At 38.0% G+C, this 20,031-nt stretch overlaps 2 protein-coding genes across 3 annotated transcripts; both read left to right on the top strand.

Moving 5' to 3' along the window:
• The first annotated feature begins 543 nt into the window (after positions 1 to 543).
• plaat1 (phospholipase A and acyltransferase 1) lies at positions 544 to 7,811 on the top strand. 2 transcript variants are annotated; one of them, XM_084723371.1, is made up of 5 exons: positions 544 to 756; positions 1,672 to 1,721; positions 3,046 to 3,184; positions 5,113 to 5,381; positions 7,625 to 7,811. In XM_084723371.1, the coding sequence occupies exons 2-5, from the start codon at positions 1,695 to 1,697 to the stop codon at positions 7,724 to 7,726; spliced, it is 537 nt and encodes a 178-aa protein (XP_084579497.1). In that variant the 5' UTR covers positions 544 to 756; positions 1,672 to 1,694; the 3' UTR covers positions 7,727 to 7,811. The 2 variants fall into 2 exon arrangements, with proteins under 2 accessions (XP_084579497.1, XP_084579498.1); XM_084723372.1 differs by lacking the exon at positions 1,672 to 1,721.
• A 1,442-nt stretch (positions 7,812 to 9,253) lies between these two features.
• ftsj3 (FtsJ RNA 2'-O-methyltransferase 3) lies at positions 9,254 to 19,574 on the top strand. Its single transcript, XM_084723373.1, has 21 exons — positions 9,254 to 9,440; positions 9,590 to 9,695; positions 10,399 to 10,445; positions 10,639 to 10,718; positions 10,973 to 11,072; positions 11,613 to 11,807; positions 11,891 to 12,006; positions 12,262 to 12,366; positions 12,715 to 12,815; positions 12,917 to 13,003; positions 13,101 to 13,256; positions 14,137 to 14,272; positions 15,110 to 15,303; positions 15,404 to 15,521; positions 15,651 to 15,732; positions 15,837 to 15,987; positions 16,416 to 16,510; positions 17,282 to 17,384; positions 17,705 to 17,888; positions 18,699 to 18,793; positions 18,914 to 19,574. The coding sequence occupies exons 1-21, from the start codon at positions 9,374 to 9,376 to the stop codon at positions 19,176 to 19,178; spliced, it is 2,583 nt and encodes an 860-aa protein (XP_084579499.1). The 5' UTR covers positions 9,254 to 9,373; the 3' UTR covers positions 19,179 to 19,574.
• Positions 19,575 to 20,031: the final 457 nt, after the last annotated feature.

Genomic DNA, 20,031 nt, shown 5'->3' with positions numbered 1-20,031 from the left:
TTTCACGATTTTCTGATATTTTATGGACGAAAACACTAATTAACCATTAGTTACAGCCCCAGGAGGGTCCTGTGCAGGGCAGGGGACTGAAGTTTCTCACATGGACATTTATTATTGTGCCAGACATCTTTTAATCCAGTTAGAGAGATTTTTGTTTTTCACTCTCTCAAGACTCCATGAAAAATAATTAAATCCATAAGTTAAATTTTGAAGACACACACATTGTAAGTTGCATTAGGGAATATATGCACATACATGCACATCACGTACTACACTAATGGTACCTCGCATGGGATTTAAACGAAATCCATCATCTTCCATCATCATGTATGTGTTGCCTTTGCAAGCCCACAATAACCTCTATTCAGAAGAGCAGCCTGTGAATGGAACAATACCAGAGAGGAAACGCCTCTGTGTGTGTGTGTGTGTGTGTGTGTGTGTGTGTGTGTGTATGTGTGTGTGTGTGTGTGTGTGTGTGTGTGTGTGTGTGTGTGTGTGTGTGTGCACGCATGTGACCTTAGCGACTGTGGCAAACAGTCATCAGTCAGAGCAGCGGCCACTGAAATACCTGCACCAGGACCCCCCAGCGTCTGGTTTGGCTTTGGGATATTTGTCAGCCTTTTGTCATCTCAGAAACTTGGACTCGATATCTTTCTGTTTCTCTTTTCTTGCTGGATTTTTTTTTCTCTTATGGTTATGTGCGGATTTATGATGGAGAATTAAAATGGTGAGGAAGAAAAAGCTGCTGGTGTTTGAGTAAGTATTACAGCTGTATGTATTTACTTTGAGAGTTTGAGCCTCTGACATGAATTCAGTTCTTCTTAGAGCCTTAATAAAAATATTTAAAGGTTTAGGGACACTTCGAGGTGTCTATGACATTATTAAAGATATTTTATGAGATTTTCCTGCAGGTGTTTTGTATATATAGTAAATGTTTATAGAGCAGTATTATGTAATGTATGACAAAACAGATACATTATCCATATTGAGTTATATCAAAGTATGTTTTAATGTTAGTGGCAGCCCACCAGTGCTGATGGTGTTTTGGTTTGGTAAAATAATATGTGGCTTTCTTTTTTCAGCGTGGCTTCAGCAGCATACATTAATGATGAGATGGATATACTCATTGCTCCCCTGGGCAGATATAGATTTCATCCTACCCATGTGTAACTTTGATCCAAACTAAACTTAAGTTCCTGCATAATTAATTAAATTTTAAGAATCTTGATAATTATATTAGGTGATCCAAGGCATTTCATTTTAAAAAATCACTATTAGAAGTTGTGAAACTGGTATAAATTTGCATTTTTGGGGGGTGACGTGAAATAACCTGGGCTCAGTTATTTTTCTGTCAGCTTCCCCATTGTGTTGATGCTATTGTGGCAGCACAGGTGACACAAGAGCTGGTGTGTGTATGTATTGTCTGTGTGTGAGCTGGTGTGTATTGTCTGTGTGTCTATGTATGGGCACCCTTTACATTGAACCACCCTATCTAGCATTCTCTTTCTCTGGGAATTTAGTTTTGACTCCCGTCTTCCCACAAACTAAGTCAGAAAAACCCATAGATACATTCCATTTCTCCTTTCTTATATTCACATTCAGCGATATTTTTGTGGGATAAAAGTAGTTTTGTTGTTAGTTTTCCCTATCTGTGTTTTCTTTTCTTTTTAGAATTTGTGGAAGCATGATGTGGGATGGATAAACAACAACAAAACTCTACTGTAAGTTGACTGAAAGGTTGTTAGTATGACCTGAAATGTAACAGTGTATGTGTTATTATGATGGCCAGATGTTTATATCTCATGAGTATGAATGTGACCCTGTTGACCTCCAAAAAGGGAAACATGTGTGAGTCAGCAATCATTTCAAGAGTCTAATTACAGCTGTAGATTCTCATAAATTTGACAAGTAATCCAGCAACTCTCTACTTGCACAATGTAGCACGACATATCCTTTTCACAAGCTGATCGTCTATTAACTTCCTGTTAACACTAACACAAACGTCATGTTGAAGTTTGTCACTTCACAGTTAGCTTGGTAATATGTACCAAGCTAATTAATAGTTTTTACCATTCGTTCTGTATGTAATGTTTGTGAGCGTTAAAAAAAATAACCCCAGTGTCTTAGTTGGTAATGTTAGCTTGCTAGCTAGCATAATCATCTCCATTCACACTCGACAGAAACAAAATAAAACACACCAAAAACATCATGGCACGTCTTTTCAGTGCTCCAACAACTACCTGCTCTAGTTAAGGTGAAATAAACTTTTAATCCACCAAGGAGGGTTTGAAAATATTTTGGCTGTTACGTGCTGTTTGTCTGATGTGTGACCTGCAATTATATTTTTACATTTAACTGTAAAATTATGATTTTTTTGGTTGTTTTTTTTACCAAACTGATGATTGTTGGATCAGTGGAAATGCAAGCCAAGACTTTTATGTTGAGTTTTATTGTGCTTCTGTCGAGTTTGAATGAAGATGATGATGCTAGCTAGCTAGCTAACAGTTATCTAAAACACTGAGGTGATTAGCAGGATGAACAAATACACTACGTACAAACTGAACAGTACCATTAACAATATGTACCAAAAGTGAAAAATGAAGGAACCTCTAACTATAATTGCTAAGTTGGAGGCAAAGGTTTAACATTACTATGGCACTGACAGGAAGCAAACAGATGTGCAGCTAAAACAGATATGTGTCACACTATATTGTGCGAGGAGAGAACTGTAGCTGGTTTGAAAGGGCTTAATTGAAATGTAAGGTTTGAATTTATCAAAATTTATTTAAGTGTGAAAGGCCTGTCATATTGCATCAGATGTTTCTTACCTATAATATGAAATCATTTTATTTTCATGCATTTCCACTTTGAATTTGTTCAAGATGCTAAATATTCTATCATCTTAACATCCTTATTTTATAACCAAATGTCTCTTTTATGACAGACACACATGGACCACTTCAAGCTGTGCACACGTTTCATGAAAGCGATTAAAATATGAAATAGTTATGCACTGTATCTGTACTTCTCTGTCTCTGTGTGCAGATGGCCTCTAATGACCCTGACCTTCCTGACCCCTCTACTGGACCCCAGCCAGGTGACCTCATTGAGATCTTCAGACCGGCCTATCAGCACTGGGCTCTCTACCTGGGAGATGGTTACATCATCAACTTAACTCCTGTTGGTCAGTAGGAACCTCAAAGAGTAGAGTGTAACCACCTGAGCTGAGTTTAACATGAAGAAATGGTAGCCTAGACAACATTTTCATGAGTCTGCACATTAAAATACACTGTCTGACCTAATAGCAGGGCTATAATTACACTGAAACTTAAACTCAGTGAATAAGAAACATGCCCCTCTCAGCCAGCTGTTAAATTTGACTGTTCCACCAAGCTATAATCATTTAGACACCAGTGGTCAGATCAGATGGAGATGGATGTGAAGTACTTTGATATTTATATGCAGACTATCTTCCTGCACAAAACTACAACTCATAAAAACACCACATGGTTGTGGTTTAACAGTGGTGAAAAGCAACTAAGTAACCTATTCCTTTGTTATAGCCTCCCTCTCTTCCTGTGTTTTCTGTCCAGTTAAAGATAGAGCGCATCAGATACAACTTAATATGGTCCATAAGATGTTAAATGGCTGGGCTCTTAGTTACCTCGACAGTTACTCTTAGAAGTTAGAAAAAGTCCATAATCACAAAACCAGAGCTAGCATAGCTTACCTGAATCTCTAGATTCAAATATTCTGGTGCTACTGAGTGGAATAAATTGCTTATTGCACATTGAATGGACATTTTAATACACTGTACTTGGCAGGTTTGGAGGGTTACTTTAAAAATATATTCTCACACAGTTAATAATTACCTGTACAAAAATGTAGCTAGTAATTTAATCCAGAATTCACAATTTCATAGTCAGGTAACTGATTACTTTGTTACTTTTTTTTAAATTGTTTAGCCTAATATAAAGTTGTATGTTTGTTGTCAGGTTTAGTTTTTCCAGATATTCCTTCCTTTGTTCTTTATTTATTGATTAACTGAAGACAAAACAACTCAATTTTTTTTTCAGCAGAGGCCATGATAATAAATTGGCAACTGGTAAACTATGATTTCACTCAAGACCAGAGTGGTGCTGAGACTTGTTAAGTGCTGTAATGTGTACACACTTCACATGGTAGTATATCATTCTTTATTTTAAAACATATTTTAAAATCCCAATCCTGCTAATAATCCCCTCTTTTACTAAAAGTAATCTTACTACATCTTTTATTATCTAACTTGAATGGTTACCTTCTTTTTGTATCCAGATTACATAATGTACATGTAATCCATTACTCCTCAAGCCTGACAATTGGGTCTAGAAAAATTACATGGATGTTGAATGGCTGACTCCATCTTGTTATGGCGAGGACGATCTGATTGAACATCATGGACCATGCTATCATTTTATCACTTTTACCTATACAGATTGGACACCATTAATTCATGTCCTTGGTTCTTTTAACAAAATTAACTCAGAAAGACGCCATTATTTTCTGGACACATCTGAGACAATTAAAATAAATACAGTTATTTTACTAAAAATCTATTACAAATGAATAAACTTTATAATTTATACATGAATAAGAACAAACAAATAAATGAATATGAATAAACAAGGAAAAAAATCACGCCAAAGACAAAATCTCAAAGAACACTTATATTCATATCATATTCATATTCATATAAATTAGCCTCTATTACCAACCTAAGCAACAGAGGCTACTAGTACTAGAGGGTACTACTTCATTCATAACATTTCATTTGTAGTTGTATATTGCAATAATAATATATTGTTGTCACAAAATCCCACAGCACACAGTTACGGCACCACTGCAGAGCTTTTAGGAGCTGTTCATCTGCAATGTTTTTCCTAAATCAGGTCATAATCCTAATTACCATGACCACCAAACAGATCAGAAGTGTCAGAAACATCAGAAAGTTAGGAAGTTTCTGTAATATGATCCCACATACAAGCCCCCAAAATATTAAGGTCACACTTGTTGTATACGTCATTGGAGAAAATCTTGATTTTATGACACTGAGGCTCTCCTCTTCCTCTCCAGATGAGAGCCCGGCAGCAGCCATGTCCAGCGTGAAGTCCGTTTTCAGCCGGAAGGCAGTTGTGCGCATGCAGCTGCTGAAGGAGGTGGTGGGAAGTGACTCGTACCGTGTCAACAATAAGTACGACCACAACCACACACCCCTGCCCATCTGTGAAATCATCCAGCGAGCGCAAGTCCTCATTGGCCAGGAGGTGTCTTATGACTTGCTGGGGAGCAACTGCGAGCACTTTGTTACCCTTCTGCGCTACGGGGAGGGGGTGTCAGAGCAGGTCTCTCAATGTTTATTCTGTTTCTGTCTCATGTGTCATCAGGGCAAAACACTAACTTTTCACTCAACACACCACAGTGAATGATGAGTTTCACGTCACCACTGTCATATTACTTGTGAAGTACACTTGACAAAATTATAAACACAACAAGGTTTTTTTTGTTACCATTTTTTAGGATTTCAAGTAAAACCCATCCATCTGACAGGTGTGGCATATAGAGATACTGAATAACATCATCTGACAGGTCACAATAAAAGGACACTCTAAAATGTGCAGTTTTATCCTGAAAAAAAATTCCTGACGTTTATTTGGCACTGAACTAGCTATTTCACATAGGGCTACAGATGACATTTTTTTTTCCCAGGATGGCAAAGTCATGATCCGCTGTGCCTCTGATTGGCTTACCCTGATTTAATCTTACCATAACCAATCCAACCAACAAATAACTCTGAAGTTAACTTTATAAGGGCCTGACTTACTTTCTGGACATTTCAGGTCTGTCATTATGTGGCTGTCAGTTTAACATGGCTGACGTCTGTAGGTCTGCACACTAGCCATAGCTTAATGTAAACAATAGTGGACAAACCCCCTAACTGAAACATGAACATTGTTTGGAGTCACATCAGATTCTGGTATCAGGTATGTTTTCTTTATTGCCAACAGAAAGTGGTAGATCAGAGTTTATTCTTTCTTTTACTTGCAGTGGTTCTATCCATTTTAATTATCATGGCTTTGGCAAAATTAGATAAACCATAACTTGTCTAAACCCAATCTGTCTTTTCTGGTTGGGTTTAGGCACAGGTGTGGAGTTGGTAAAGTTATGGCTGCAGTCTGGGTGGAGATTTGGCATTTCATCCAAAATCTACGCTTTGAATGTCAAAAAACTCACCTCCATGTCCTCAAAAAGTGTCTGATGTTGCACTTTCTAGCTTCAGTTTTAGCTGCAGACAGTAGCAGCTGTGGTCAGGTTGAATCAAATAACACTGCAAAAAAAAAATTAGGAATTTAGTAGAATCAAGTGATCTTCTCTCAATAGGTTAACATAAATATTCAAGTTTTATTTGTTTGTGTTAATTAAATTTACATTTTCTAGTATTTATTTTCAGAACACTGTAGAACTTGTAAACATTAGTTTATTGAAGTCTTTTAACTTGAAATGATGAGATGACTGAATGTACTAATCAGAGTTCAGTCAACTCATTAAAATAAGCATATAAGCAGATTTCCCAGCATGCACTATTATACAGTTAAAACTCTTCTGAGACCCTTCTTTTTGATTGTTTGAAGAAATTATATATGGTGAAAACTTTTTGTGTGCCTCTGATACACTTAAAGCCACGGTTGTTTCTTTTCATAATAATGAAAATAATGAAAACACTGATGAAAGTAAATATTGAATTCAGTCCCGACCCCCGACAGAACACTCGAAATTTAATAAATTCACTGAAAGCAAATTCACATATCTTTCTGCCAGTGAGAAAACAAAGTAGCTCAACAACTAAGAAAATGTGAAAGGAAATCAAATTTGTTTGTCAGTGTGACTGAAGAGTAGAACTAGGTATTGAACTTCAAGAACATCTTCAGAGATGTGGCTCATTGTTTTTTTTTTTTTACCACCAAGTCATGAATAGCTTCTTCCTTTAAAATGAGTAATTGTGCCATAATGTGTAATGTATTTATATTTTGTTAAAATGGATTTGGTATCAATCAGGGGCCAGTATCAGCCTGACTACTGAACATGTTTTCTCAAGCACAACTGAATTAATATCAAGTCTATTTGACTATAAATGTGTCTTTTTTTTTTTAATCATTACAAAATTACCTCAACTTGTCAGTTAAGTCAGTGTCAACTTACAATATTAAGGCAGCTCGGACACAGAAATTAAAGCATGTTTTTTTTTACAGCATGCAATGGTTTTGTGAGGAGTTCTTGGGTGGGAAAAAATATCAAAACATCTGTATAACCCTCTCAAAAATCTTTGCTGTCCATTCTTATGTCATTCATATGCTTTCATAGATGCATGTGCAGTTTTGAGCTACTTCTCTTAATTTAACGTACATATTTTTGATATTTATAGCTGTTCATGAGTTGATGAACTACAATAGCATATGTTATTGTCAATCTTTTGAATTGTGCAAAACTGTAGATTGCCACAGAGATTGTGTGTGCTTTATTCTGACCTCTCCTGTTCTTTCATGGTTAATCCACAGTGCACCTCCTCTCCTCCTCTTTGTCTCCACAGGCTACACGGGCCATTGGGGCCATCAGTTTGGTGACGGCAGCAGCCAGTGCCTTCTCTGTCCTGGGACTGATCAACACCCGATCCAGAAACAGGCCTTTCTGACAGCTGGGTTCTTCACTGAAGGGTGTTATCTCCCACCATTCATGCGGCTGTGTTTGATAACAAAGGAAATAAAATATTAATAAAATGCAAATGAGTGTTCTTCTTGTTCAGTAAACTAGCCTCATAGAGTTTACAACCTAGAATCTCAAACCATGGTAGGATGGAAGCAAAGCTAATCACAGTACCACAGTACTGTAATTGTTAATACAGTAATAATCACAGTACAGTAATTATCATTACAGTAATAATCAGCATTATGTATTTTTTATCACAACACTAATTCAACTACTGTAAAAGGTATTAATTTTAATATTATAAATTAAAAATAATTACATACTGTAAACTTAAGGTACCTTTTTAATCCCAAAAATTTAATTAATTTCATCAACTAATTGAACTTTTAAATACTTAAATACATTGTGTATAAAGTGTTTTAGTTTGGCCGTTAATCAGAGTTGAAATTAATGCTGAATGTTCTCTGAGTAAGTGTCTGTTAATGAGTCATACCGTTGTGTTCAGCCTGACTATGGGTGCTTTTTTCTGTCAAAATAGTATTTTTTTCAAAGTTTTCCACTGGTGGCTGAGATGTTTCAGCCTGCAAACTCAGTCTCCCTTTTCATTCATTTAATCACCTTCTTGAAAAGCATTGCAATATTTATGCATGTACAAAAACATGTTTTAAGAATAAAAATACAAATAACGTTTCACAGTAGGTGTGTTTCTCCCTCTGATCACAAATGTGAGATTTGTGATCAGAGGACTATTTGGTATGTTTTCAGCACAGAGCAGAAGAGGTTGGGTGTCACAAACTGCTGTAAAAACAGACTAAGACTAAGGTCCATGCCAGAAGACCATCAAATCTGGTGGATCTTGGGATCTTGAGAGATTCGCCAAAGAAGAAAGGGCTGGGATTCCTCAGGAGACGTGTCTGAGACTTGTTGAAAACTACAGCAAACGACTGCAGGCTGTTATCCAGCAAAAACGATATACAATTGACTATTAGCATCAGGGGGGGGGGTAATAATTTTGAGTCTGGTAGTTTTTGTTTTTTTCTGAAATAATTTTGTTTCTGTGTGCAAAGTAAAATAATGTAAGCATCCAGAATAAAACTAAAAGGTCTTTCCCCGACATAAAAATGAACCACCAGACCAACAGCACACAAATAATCACAGCAAATATTTTTTACACTAAAGCCCCAACATGCCAAGTTGACAAAAAAAAATATGTTTGTTTTTAGCCTGACTACTCACTGTAGAGCCTTAGCTTTAGTCTTGGATTACCCCAGACAAGCCGTATGGAGACATTTTATGTTTTTTTTGGACATTTTCAGAATAACAAAATAAACCCAATCCTCAATCGTACATGATGACTACATTTTTATTTTTGGGTGAACTATCCCTTTAAGGTACAATTTTAGGTCTTTCAATCTGTTGCATTCTGTGAATCGGACAGCAGGTGGCAGCAGCAACGTCCCGTAAACACCGGGCACAAACGAACCGAAGACGAAATACTCACGTGACGTGTGACGTTGAATGTGTGCGACGGTACAGCCACACGTGTTGTTTTCATGGACGTTTGGCTGCTTTAAGTCCCGACAAAGTGTGATATTTCTGTGTTAGTGTAAAGTGTAAAACCGAAGCGACAAATATGGGGAAGAAACTCAAAGTCGGAAAAACCAGAAAAGATAAATTTTATCATCTGGCCAAAGAAACAGGTAAGACTCCTAGAAAAGATGAGAAAAGTTGAGTGTGTATGCGTGGACGTAGATTAGCATTAGCAAGTGTGTGCTAAACACATTAAAAGAAGCGTGTATGATCAGGGTATGAGAGTGTCAGCTGTCTAATCATATCTCGTCTTTTTCAGGTTATCGATCTCGTTCCTCCTTCAAACTCATCCAGCTCAACCGTAAATTTCAGTTTCTGCAGAAAGCCAGAGCTCTGATCGACCTGTGTGCTGCTCCTGGTGGATGGTGAGCTGCCTATCAATACCCGATCACATGCTGATCATTTATACATGTCGAGGGCTGAAAGTAGAGCTGCAACCATTAATTGATTATGAAATCAAGAGTCAACTATTTTGCTAATTGGTTAATTGGTTTGAGCACTTTTCTAAGAAAAATATACTTCCAATTTAAATGTGAATATTTTCTGGTTTCTTTATATCTTTATGACGGTGCCAAACATTTTATCATCCTGTGCAGATAGTATGCAGCTTTTATAGCACAAAAGTACCTGTGAAGATAAGAGGTTTAAAGGGTATGAAAATTTCATATCATAATTTGAATTGAACTTTGATGCTGAACAGTATTTACTGTTAGCTTTTCAAAGCGCTGTAATCAACAGCATTATCATGATAATTTAAGTTTTAAAACTAAATATTTATATTAATAATACTAATATTTAGGGATTTATCGTGGTTTAATGTAAATCTGATTGTTTTATCCCTAGTGAAGATAAAATCTGCTGAATAATAATTTGACAACATTGATTTCCTCTTATGTTTTACCAAAGAAAGGCAACATTACTAGATTCTGGAGTAAGGTTCGGTGTGTTGAAGTCACAAGGAGGACTGTGTTTTTATATGCTCTGCCTCGACAGACAGATGAGCGTTATGTACGATGTGGAATATAAACAGCACAATGAAAACACTCATGATTCAAAATTTGCCTACAGGTTGCAGGTGGCGTCCAAGTTTATGCCTGTATCAAGTCTCATTATTGGTGAGTGTGTCTTCATATATTTATCATGTTCATCATGCTCTGCCTCTGCTTAGGCTTTTAAATTCAGTTGCTTTGATTGCTTTGATCTCAGTGGTTGGTTTGGAGAAGCCCCTTTTTCAAATACAGTCTTATTTTAATCACTGAAATCTTGTGAGGAAAGTTTCTAAAAAAAAAAAATGTTCCCTCCTGTCAGGTGTTGACCTGGTGCCCATCAAGCCCATCCCCAACGTGGTGGCGCTGCAAGAAGACATCACCACTGAGAAATGCAGACAGGTGAGGCAGCTGCTGCAGAATTCAGTGCATCACTGAAGGAAAGGAGATGTTCGTGCCCTTGCTGCAGTGCTGCTAACGCTAATGAGCATATAATAACAAATTTAATATCCCTGCCAAAAATAAGACAGTGGAGATAGAGTTTTGTCGTGGCATTAGATAGCTGCACTGATTACCGAGGATCAGATTTCTTTGAAACTATATTATAGTTCTTAACATAGAATTATTCAGTGAGATCCTGTCTGTCCCACATGCAGGCTTTACGAAAGGAACTGCAGACTTGGAAGGTCGACGTTGTGTTAAATGACGGAGCCCCGAATGTCGGAGCCAACTGGCAATATGATGCCTTCTCACAAGGTAGGTGCCACTGAAGCAAAACTTTCAAGACATTTGGCTGAAATTTAAACAAACACTCGACTTTTATTATAAAATGAGCCCTTTCATATAGCAGGAAGCGGTGTGTTTATTATTAGGAGCCGTGTGTCCTGAACTGTTAAAGCATAAAAATTGTTTTGTTAATGAACCTTGACAGTTATTTTTGAGCTGAATTTTATACTTCTGTTAAATTTTGTTGTTGTTAGGCCATGTTTTATGTGTGTTAGTGGAGTCAATTTAAAGTAAACCTTACTGCACTTAACTGGTTATAGTTATTTATGTGTTGTTTTTTCCTTTTATGGTCAAAAACAGAAAAGAAAGGAGTGGCAGCTTCTTCTGTAACTGATGTGTTAAAGGGTCATATGATAGCCTCTCACATATTTGTGATATCAGAAAATATTGCATTGTTTTCCAAAGGATCAATATAATCTTGCATCATGATGAAACCTGTGATTTACAACCCCGAACTCTCACCTGTCTTGATGTCCCACAGTCTCACTTTGTTCCCTGCTTCACCCGCAGCTCATCTGACCCTCATGGCCCTGAAATTGGCCTGTGAGTTCCTGACCAAAGGAGGCACCTTTGTCACCAAGGTCTTCCGCTCCAAAGACTATCAGCCGCTGCTCTGGATCTTCCAGCAGTTCTTCAAGAAGGTGCAGGCCACCAAACCGCAGGCATCTAGGAACGAGTCCGCTGAGATCTTCGTCATCTGTCAGGGTCAGTGGCAGCTACACGTTACAGTCTCGTATCTGTCAGCCGCTTCTGCAGATTATATTGAACCATTTTTTTTCCCTCACTAGGCTTTATCGCCCCAGACAAAATTGACAGCAAGTTCTTTGACCCCAAACATGCGTTCAAAGAGGTGGAGGTGCAGGCCAAAACTGTGAGGGACCTGATTCCTGTCAAGAAACCAAAGGCATGTACACTGTATGATGGAATAATCAATGAGCAGTGTTTGACAGATCATTTCAAGATAACTGTTGAGTCGCAGTAAGAGCACCAAATGTGACTTTTTTATAATTTCCTGTGATTACCAGGGTAACTGTTTACACATGCTTTGCTGTTATCTGATAATCCTCAATCCTAAATATTACAGTGTTTACTGAAGAGTAAACATTCAACTCTAAATGTTGTGTGCATCACTGACCGAGCAGCTGCTCATGTGTTCCAGGCAGAGGGGTACGCCGACGGTGATCTGACGCTCTACCACAGTTTCGCAGTGACAGACTTTCTGAAAGCCGACAACGCCGTAGACTTCCTAGCAAAAGCCAGCGAGGTGAGACCCCTGCATGACTTTTACTTGTCGAAGAGGGCGGATGCTGGAAGTCTGCACATTATCTGACATTTCATAGAGTATCGTGTTAAACTTGAATTTCATCTGGACATCAGGATGTTGAAGAGTTTAAGTAAGATGTTTGGTGAATTATTCTGGAAACAAGTATTTGACATTGTTCAGGGTTTCTATGCAGTATGGAGAAGTATGGAGTTTAATTCCAGTAATTTCCAGGTAGAAGAATATGTATGAATGTGTATGAACCCTGCACATTTCTCAGTACAGTGCAGAAACATCAAGCAAAGGAAAACTTTCCGGTGTTGCCATTCTCACTCTCCCTTCTTGATTCAGATCACTTTTGATGATGAAGACCTGGAGTCTCACCCAGCTACCAGTGCTGAGATCAAGGAGTGCTGTCGTGACATCAAAGTCTTGGGCCGCAAAGAGCTCCGGTAAGTTTTCTCCATCCCAGCGCTGATGTTCGTGCATTAGTTAAATGACTCAAGCATGAATCTGTGTGTTCTTCTTTCCTCCACCGTCGTCACATCTGCAGCCAGCTGCTGAACTGGAGGTCCAAGCTGAGGAGGTACCTCGCCAAAAAACTGAGGATGGCGGCCAAACAGCTCAACCAGGAGATCAAGTAAACTTTTTAGAGCACACTTACGAAAAGCCACTGAAATATTCCCACGTTTTTGCCTGACAGAAGATTAAAAAAATCCTGTTTATCTTTTTTTCAGTTTAAGTTCTGATGAAGAATGTGGTGATTCGGACGAAGAACCAGACAAGAAGAAAGGGAAAGCGGAGGAGCAGGAGGAGGGAGAGGAGGACGAGGAGGCAGAAATGGAGAAGAAACTGGCAGAACTGAAAGCTGAGGAGGTGGCTGAGCTCAAACGGTACGACACAGGATTACTGGTGTCTTTCTTCTCTCTTTTCTGTAACTTTCTGTGACTGCTTGTTGCTTGTTTAAAGAGTTAAAGTGCTCAATTCCAAATACGATGATGGATTTCCTTCTATTTTTCTTCAGTTCTTCTTTTTCTTTTTGTTTAAATTTGTTTAATTAACACAGTCATACAGTCAGTAATAAATTTAACACTCATGACGGTATGAAGACATCACCACACAAATCAAAATACAGTTAAATAAAAATAGAAGAACCAACAGGGAAAAAATTAAAACAAAACATAAAATTGAAAGGATCTCTTCAGTAATTCAAACGAGATTTACAGTCCCAATACAATTAGTAATTGAAATACACATGATAGGTAGAGTGTAGGATATTTAGGGTTTTATTTTGTCAAACCCTTCGCTAGAGCAGTTTCATATGAGGTTTTTCTATTTTGTAATGGTTTGCAGTAACTTTTTCCAATAGAAATTGGCTTTACAGTGTATTTTCTAGATGACCTGAATGCAGATTAGTTCCTGATTGAGCTTAAAATTTAAATATTTTACCTAATAAAACAATTGCATTTATTATCTGGGACCAGTCTTTGTCCAGACCTCCCAATATAATGTTGGAAGGTGTAAATTTAGAACAAACAACAGAAAAACAAATGCATCTGGTCTTCCTCTTCCTCATTACAGAATCTACGTATGGATGATTGTTAGATAATAAACATGTTGACAGACGAGGTTGTGAATCTGATCCAGCAGCACTTTGCCGTAGCGTCTTTCCAACAGGTTGCCCTTGATTTGGTTTTAGTGGAAAAATATGACATCGCCGTTTTAGATATTTCTTAAGAAAACAGAGTTTATATGACTATCGTGCTCCATCAGGAAGAAGAGGAAGGTGCTGAAGGAGCGGAGGAAGCAGAGGGAGAGGGTGGAGCTGAAGATGGACCTGCCTGGCGTCTCCATCGCTGATACCAGCGACTCATCCATGTTCTCCCTCAGCACCATCAAGAAACAAACGGTGAAAATCACACACACAGATGCAAACATTCCTCTTGGGCTGGTAAACAGTTTGTGTACAGACAAATCTCCGTTGGGTACTTCAAGCTGTTAGCTGATCAAAGCTTAACTTGCTTTAAAAACTTCCTTTATGGATAGTACTTTATTACTGTATTTGGTATCACCTCTGTCAATGTTTCGGTGTTAATTTTGACAGCAAGTTTTGATCCGGTTTTCATCAGTCTTTTGACTAAAATGCCACTTAGTTGTTAATTATCGTAAATCTACAGTAGATTTTGTTGACTCAGATGTAGCATAATGCATTATTTAAATGTTTCTCAAGAATTTCCAAACTCATACTCCTGGAGGAAACCTCTATTAACCTGTTATTAACATTTAGTATACTGCATTTCTGCTCCTTTCTCCCATTGCATGTCTAACATAAAGTATAATAGATTTCTTTATTTTTGTGCATTCTTCTGTTACATATTTGTTTCTTATACATGAGGGCAAATTGCTAATCTATGGTTGTATTTATTTAGTAAAATGCTAATATGTATGTATTTCAGACCTGCCCTACTTAATCTTTATTTGATTATTGTCTTGTTGTCTTCAGTGAAAAAATATAGCTGATGAAAAGTGTGACAAAAATGATTAGTCATTATAAAACAGTTCCATCGGCAGAGCCAAGTTTGACGTCATTGTTTTGTCAGAAACATGCTGACATCAATAAAAGCATATGAAATATGATTATGACCTATAAGACTGTTTGGAATCGGTTCTCAATTGCCATCCCTACAACTGAAGCTTTTACTGATGCTAATTTGATGTTCCTTTCGTTTACTCCTCTCTCCATCAGGTGCTGGCTGATATATCCAAAGGGGACATGCAGGAAGCAGACAACCTGGTAGAGGGAGACGACGACCTCCACCTGTCTGACGAAGAGGATGACGATGCAGATAAAATGTCCCTGGCCTCTGACTTAGATGACGAAGACTTAGAAGATGTGGAGCAGAGACAGAAAGAGCTGGAGAGAAAAGCACCAAAGAAGAAGTTGGTAGCCGTTAAGACCACCAGAAGCCACGTGTTTAAAGATTGAAATTGTTCTCTTATTTGGTTTTTGATTATCTGCCTATTTGTGTCTGTTGTCCAGAGTAAAGTTCGCTGAAGAAGAGGAGGAGGAGGATGAAGGGCAGGGAAGTGGTTTGCTGGTGGAACTAGAAGGAAAGGATGAGAAGAAAGAACGAGAGACCAACCTGTGGTTCAGCAAGGTTTGTACATTTCTGCTCCCATAATATGATATACGTAATGCTCATTTATGCAGTCTGTTATCTGATGATTGGTCACTTGTGTCATCTTTCACATTAATACTGATACCCTGTCGTCCTTTTGCTCTGTAGGGCATCTTCTCTGAGATCGACCTGGAAGGAGACGCAGAGAGCGAGCTCCGACAGACAGAGTGGCTTCAGAACAAACAAGCAGGTAATAAAATATACAATACATAAAATTGCTTGCCAAAATGGTAATGGCTCTGCTAAATCTAGTGCTGACAAAATGTTGTGCCTTTTTTTTTTTTTTTTTTTTAGAAAAAGGCAAAAAGAGGAAAGCTGAAGAAGAGGAGGAGGAGGGTGAAGAGGAGGAGGAAGAGGAGAAGGCTGCTCCGGCAGAGGCGGGACCATCGCAGCAAGCTGAAGAGGAGAGTGACAGCGACTCAGATGACAGCAGCGATGATGAGAAGTAAAACCTCATTTATGTGGATACCTGTGTTGTTTTTGTGCAAAATATTATATAGTGGATCCAGTTTGATTCATACACTTGGTAACTAAAAGAAATAAATCAATCGATCTTTTGTTATTTGCGTCCACGTTACCATGGGAGCTGTGTTTTGAATGGCAGTCTCCCTTCCTAGGCGTGGCACAGCAAGTCCTTGTTCCTATTCAGACAGTTTCTTGTGCTCTCGTCACAAGAGACATCGAATAGAAGAAGGAACATTTGTGTTGTGAAAATGATCTGCTCTGACATTCATCACTAAATCACAGCATTAATGACTGAAAGGTTGTCACAAAATCATGACGACATGGGCTTTCATTATTTGTTGTTATACGGGGCTTCTTTTAAAACCAAAATAATAATAAAAAAAAAACTTTTTTTGCTGCTTGTTCCAGTGAGATTACCAAGATGAAGCAGGCCAAGGGGGCTGCTGGGATGTCAGGAGTGGCCGATGACGATGACTTCCAGGTTGTTCCTGTAGAAAGCACCAGTGAGTACTAGACTGTGCTAATTTTGGCAGGACTTTTGAATTAATCTTAGCCACTGAGTGAAATATTTCAGTCATAATTTTCTCACAGTTTGATGCTATTCTCATTTATTTTTCCATGAATTGTAGTCATCTAGGCTGAAAATGTGTTAGTGACACATTCTTTCATATCAGTTTTCAGACATTTATAGTGTTTATTACCTGACAAAACAGACTTTATATGTATTACTGAGGTCTTTACTGCTAAAATCAGCAGTAAATAAAATGTGTAAAGTGTGTTGTTAGGGCAGATGTGCATTTTCTAGAAAGACCTCCACTAATATTGAATTCTGTTCTAAGGTGGAATTAACATACAAAAATGTAATCGAATTATTCAACTAATATAATTGATATATTACCTTGGCAGTGAGACGCTGTGGGACTTGAGAAGTATTTCTTACAAATTGTGCCTTTATGTATATACATACTTGCTTTTTATCACCTTCTGTTACTATTTTACTACCATATTGTCATTGGTAATTTATTCAATTTATCCAGTCTCATCTCTAATAAAAAACTTTGTAACATCTGTTTTGAAAAGTGATATATAATAAAATGTATTATTAGTATAAAGTTATTGCACAAATCCTAACTTTTAGAAACTGCTGTCAAATGCATTTCTAATAGGCTCATTTAACCAAATTAAGATGGTTACAAACATCTCAAAACAAGGTTACATAAGTAACCAAGATTTTTTCTAACTTTGTGAATGTTTGTGGGTTCTGTCGTCGTCAGGTAAGAAAGCCAGGATCCTGGATGCAGAGGGTCTGGCTCTGGGCTGTCAGATCGCTACCTCTAAGAAGAGAGCCAGAGACCTGATGGACAGCTCCTTCCACAGGTAATTTACAGATTTATATATGTCATTTTTATGTATAAATAGCTAATGTTTCCTCGGGTGGAGTGACAAAAAATGGATCGTTTTTTAAAATGAAAAGTAAAATGGGAGACAACCCTCAAAGCATATGTCTGTGTCTCATTTTTGGTCATTTTTTCTATTATATTTAATTCTTAGCTGGGAGGCAGGTTGGCCAAAGTATTTTGTACACAGATTATATACGATACATCAGTTCCTGTAGTAAAAATACTAGATTTAGTTTCCTAAGAAAAGAAAAAATGTGTTGTGTAGCTGTACAGCAAGTTGATTGTGTGCTCCTGCAGGTTTGCCAGCTCCGAGGAGCCGTGGCAGGTACCGGAGTGGTTCCTGGACGATGAGATGAAACACCGGAAGAAGCCGGTGCCGGTCACCAGGGAGATGGTGGAGGAGTACAAACAAAAATGGAAGGAGATCGACGCCCGACCCATCAAACGAGTTGCAGAGGCCAAGGCCAGGAAGAAGAGGAGGGTAAGATCAGAAGAAATACAGTGGTGCAACTGCTGATGGAAAACATAAATCTGGCTTGATATCAGTACAGGTGTTAGATGAATTTTTAAAGACTGGTGTGTAGGATTTAGTGGCATCCAGCAGTGAGCTTGCAGATTACAAAAACCTTGTGCTATTCTCCCCTTCCAAGCGTGTAGGAGAACCTATGGTGGCCACAAAAGTCACGTAAAAGGCTGTATGTACAGCCCGACCCCAATGTTCCTCTTAAAGCCTGAAGCCCTGAACCCTCACAGACTTTAGCTGACGTCACCTCGTAGTGCTTGAGTGTGAGAGGCTGCAAGGGCCTGACATGGTATGAAAAGGACAGCACTTTGCGACATATCAAAGTGACACAAATACATATCAAGAACATAAAATTAAAATATTATTACAGTATTAGACAAGTACATGAAAAAAAAGGGGTACACATATGCACAAAGTCTTTGAGCGTGGATATTGAGATTGAACCATTATTTGATTTGTCGCTCTGGGCTACTGTAGAAACATGGCGGCCTCCATGAAAGAGGACCCTTGCTCTCTGTAGATATTAACAGACATAAAAATGCAACAGTTCTTATTTTCAGGTGACTGTACACCAATAAAACATACTTATCAATATTCTATTCCATTTCTGCCATATTCTGCCAATAGATGCCTGTAAATCGTACATACTGGACATTCAAAATTATCAAAAAACAAAAACGCTTCTAGTTGAAGGAATGTGTAAATCAGGCAATAGTCAAAGTATCTCTGTAGATCTTAATTTAATTAGTTTCTCTGTGACTCTTCCAGATGCTGAAGAAGATGGAGCAGGCTAAGAAGAAAGCAGAGGCAGTCGTGAACACAGTGGACATCTCTGAGAGGGAGAAGATGGCTCAGTTGAAGAGGTATGACATCACCACCGCACCTCAAATTTCAACTCCATGAAACCAAGTGAATCACTGATTTTAGCAATATTGCAATTTAAATCATTTTGGTCATCTTTTTTTTTTCTGCCGTTCTGTCAGTATCTACAAGAAAGCAGGCCTGGGGAAGGAGAAGAGAGAAGTAACATATGTTGTGACCAAAAAGGGAGCCGGTAAGAAGGTGAGACGGCCCCCCGGCATCAAGGGAGCCTTCAAAGTGGTGGACAGCCGCATGAAGAAGGACATGCGGGGGATGCAGAGAAAAGAGCAGCGCGCTAAAGGTGGAAAAGGAAAAGGAGGCAAAGGAAAAGGAAAAGGACAATCAAGGGGTGGCAAAGGAGTTAAGAGTGGTAAAGGGCGAAAATGAAGACAGATGTGAACTGGTGGCACTCTCACAGTCCTGCTTGTTAAACATTAACTGGTCTCATGTTGCAGCTTTGTGATCCATGATTCCTGCCACATTATGGGCTTCTGTATCACGTACAGAGGTGAAATATGAACTTTCCCATGGATGTCCTCTTTTGAGCAACCTTTGCTGGACATTAGAGATATGTCCTGCGGTATTTAAATGCTGGTGGTCTGTGCACATCTTTCTGAAGATGTGGATTATTTGCCTTGAAACTCCATGAATGGAGTGGTTTCACTGAACTGTAAGTCATGGTAAATCAAGTTAAACATAACAATAAATGTGTTCTCCAGAAATGTTGGTATTAATATTGTAAATATTATATACACGTTTGCAATAAATGAATTGTTCAAATGAGTTGTTCAGTTGTTCATTCAGATTTTCTTGTGATCAAAGAAATGTACCTCAGTTTTCTAGAACTTTTGATCAATTGTGCTTTGTGCTGGTAGTCGCTGGTCAGTTTTACTCAAGTAACATTTTGAACCAAGTGATTTACTTTGTGACACTGTTTTGTTTTTTTTTGTTTTTTTTTAAATCAACTTAAAATTTTCCATGAAATATCTTTTTCTCTGACCTTAGCTGAGCACTAGTTTTTGTCATTAAAAATCAGAATCAGAAATACTTTAGTGATCCTTGGAGGAAAATTTGTTAATGATACAGCTGCTCCAATCCAATAATAAAACTATATATAAGCATAAGCAAATTATAACAAACAGATACAAATTATACATATGTATATTTAATATATTTATGTAAAGATAGATATAGAAGATGGAATATAGATAAAAGAGAGAATAGTCAGAAAAATAAAAAA

The sequence above is a fragment of the Lutjanus erythropterus genome, chromosome 7 (assembly GCF_056507025.1).
Source record: "Lutjanus erythropterus isolate fLutEry1 chromosome 7, fLutEry1.hap2, whole genome shotgun sequence".
NCBI classification, from domain to species: Eukaryota; Metazoa; Chordata; class Actinopteri; order Lutjaniformes; family Lutjanidae; genus Lutjanus; species Lutjanus erythropterus.
Note: the sequence above shows the minus strand (reverse complement) of the source record. Positions and strands in the feature narration are given on the sequence as shown.

Coding starts and splice junctions, on each gene's coding strand:
- plaat1 (XM_084723371.1), top strand. CDS start 1,695: ATGGATAAACAACAACAAAACTCTACT. Junction 1,722..3,045: donor AACAACAACAAAACTCTACT/GTAAGTTGACTG, acceptor CTCTGTGTGCAG/ATGGCCTCTAATGACCCTGA. Junction 3,185..5,112: donor CATCAACTTAACTCCTGTTG/GTCAGTAGGAAC, acceptor CTTCCTCTCCAG/ATGAGAGCCCGGCAGCAGCC.
- ftsj3 (XM_084723373.1), top strand. CDS start 9,374: ATGGGGAAGAAACTCAAAGTCGGAAAAACCAGAAAAGATAAATTTTAT. Junction 12,007..12,261: donor TTCCTGTCAAGAAACCAAAG/GCATGTACACTG, acceptor CATGTGTTCCAG/GCAGAGGGGTACGCCGACGG. Junction 13,004..13,100: donor CAGCTCAACCAGGAGATCAA/GTAAACTTTTTA, acceptor TCTTTTTTTCAG/TTTAAGTTCTGATGAAGAAT.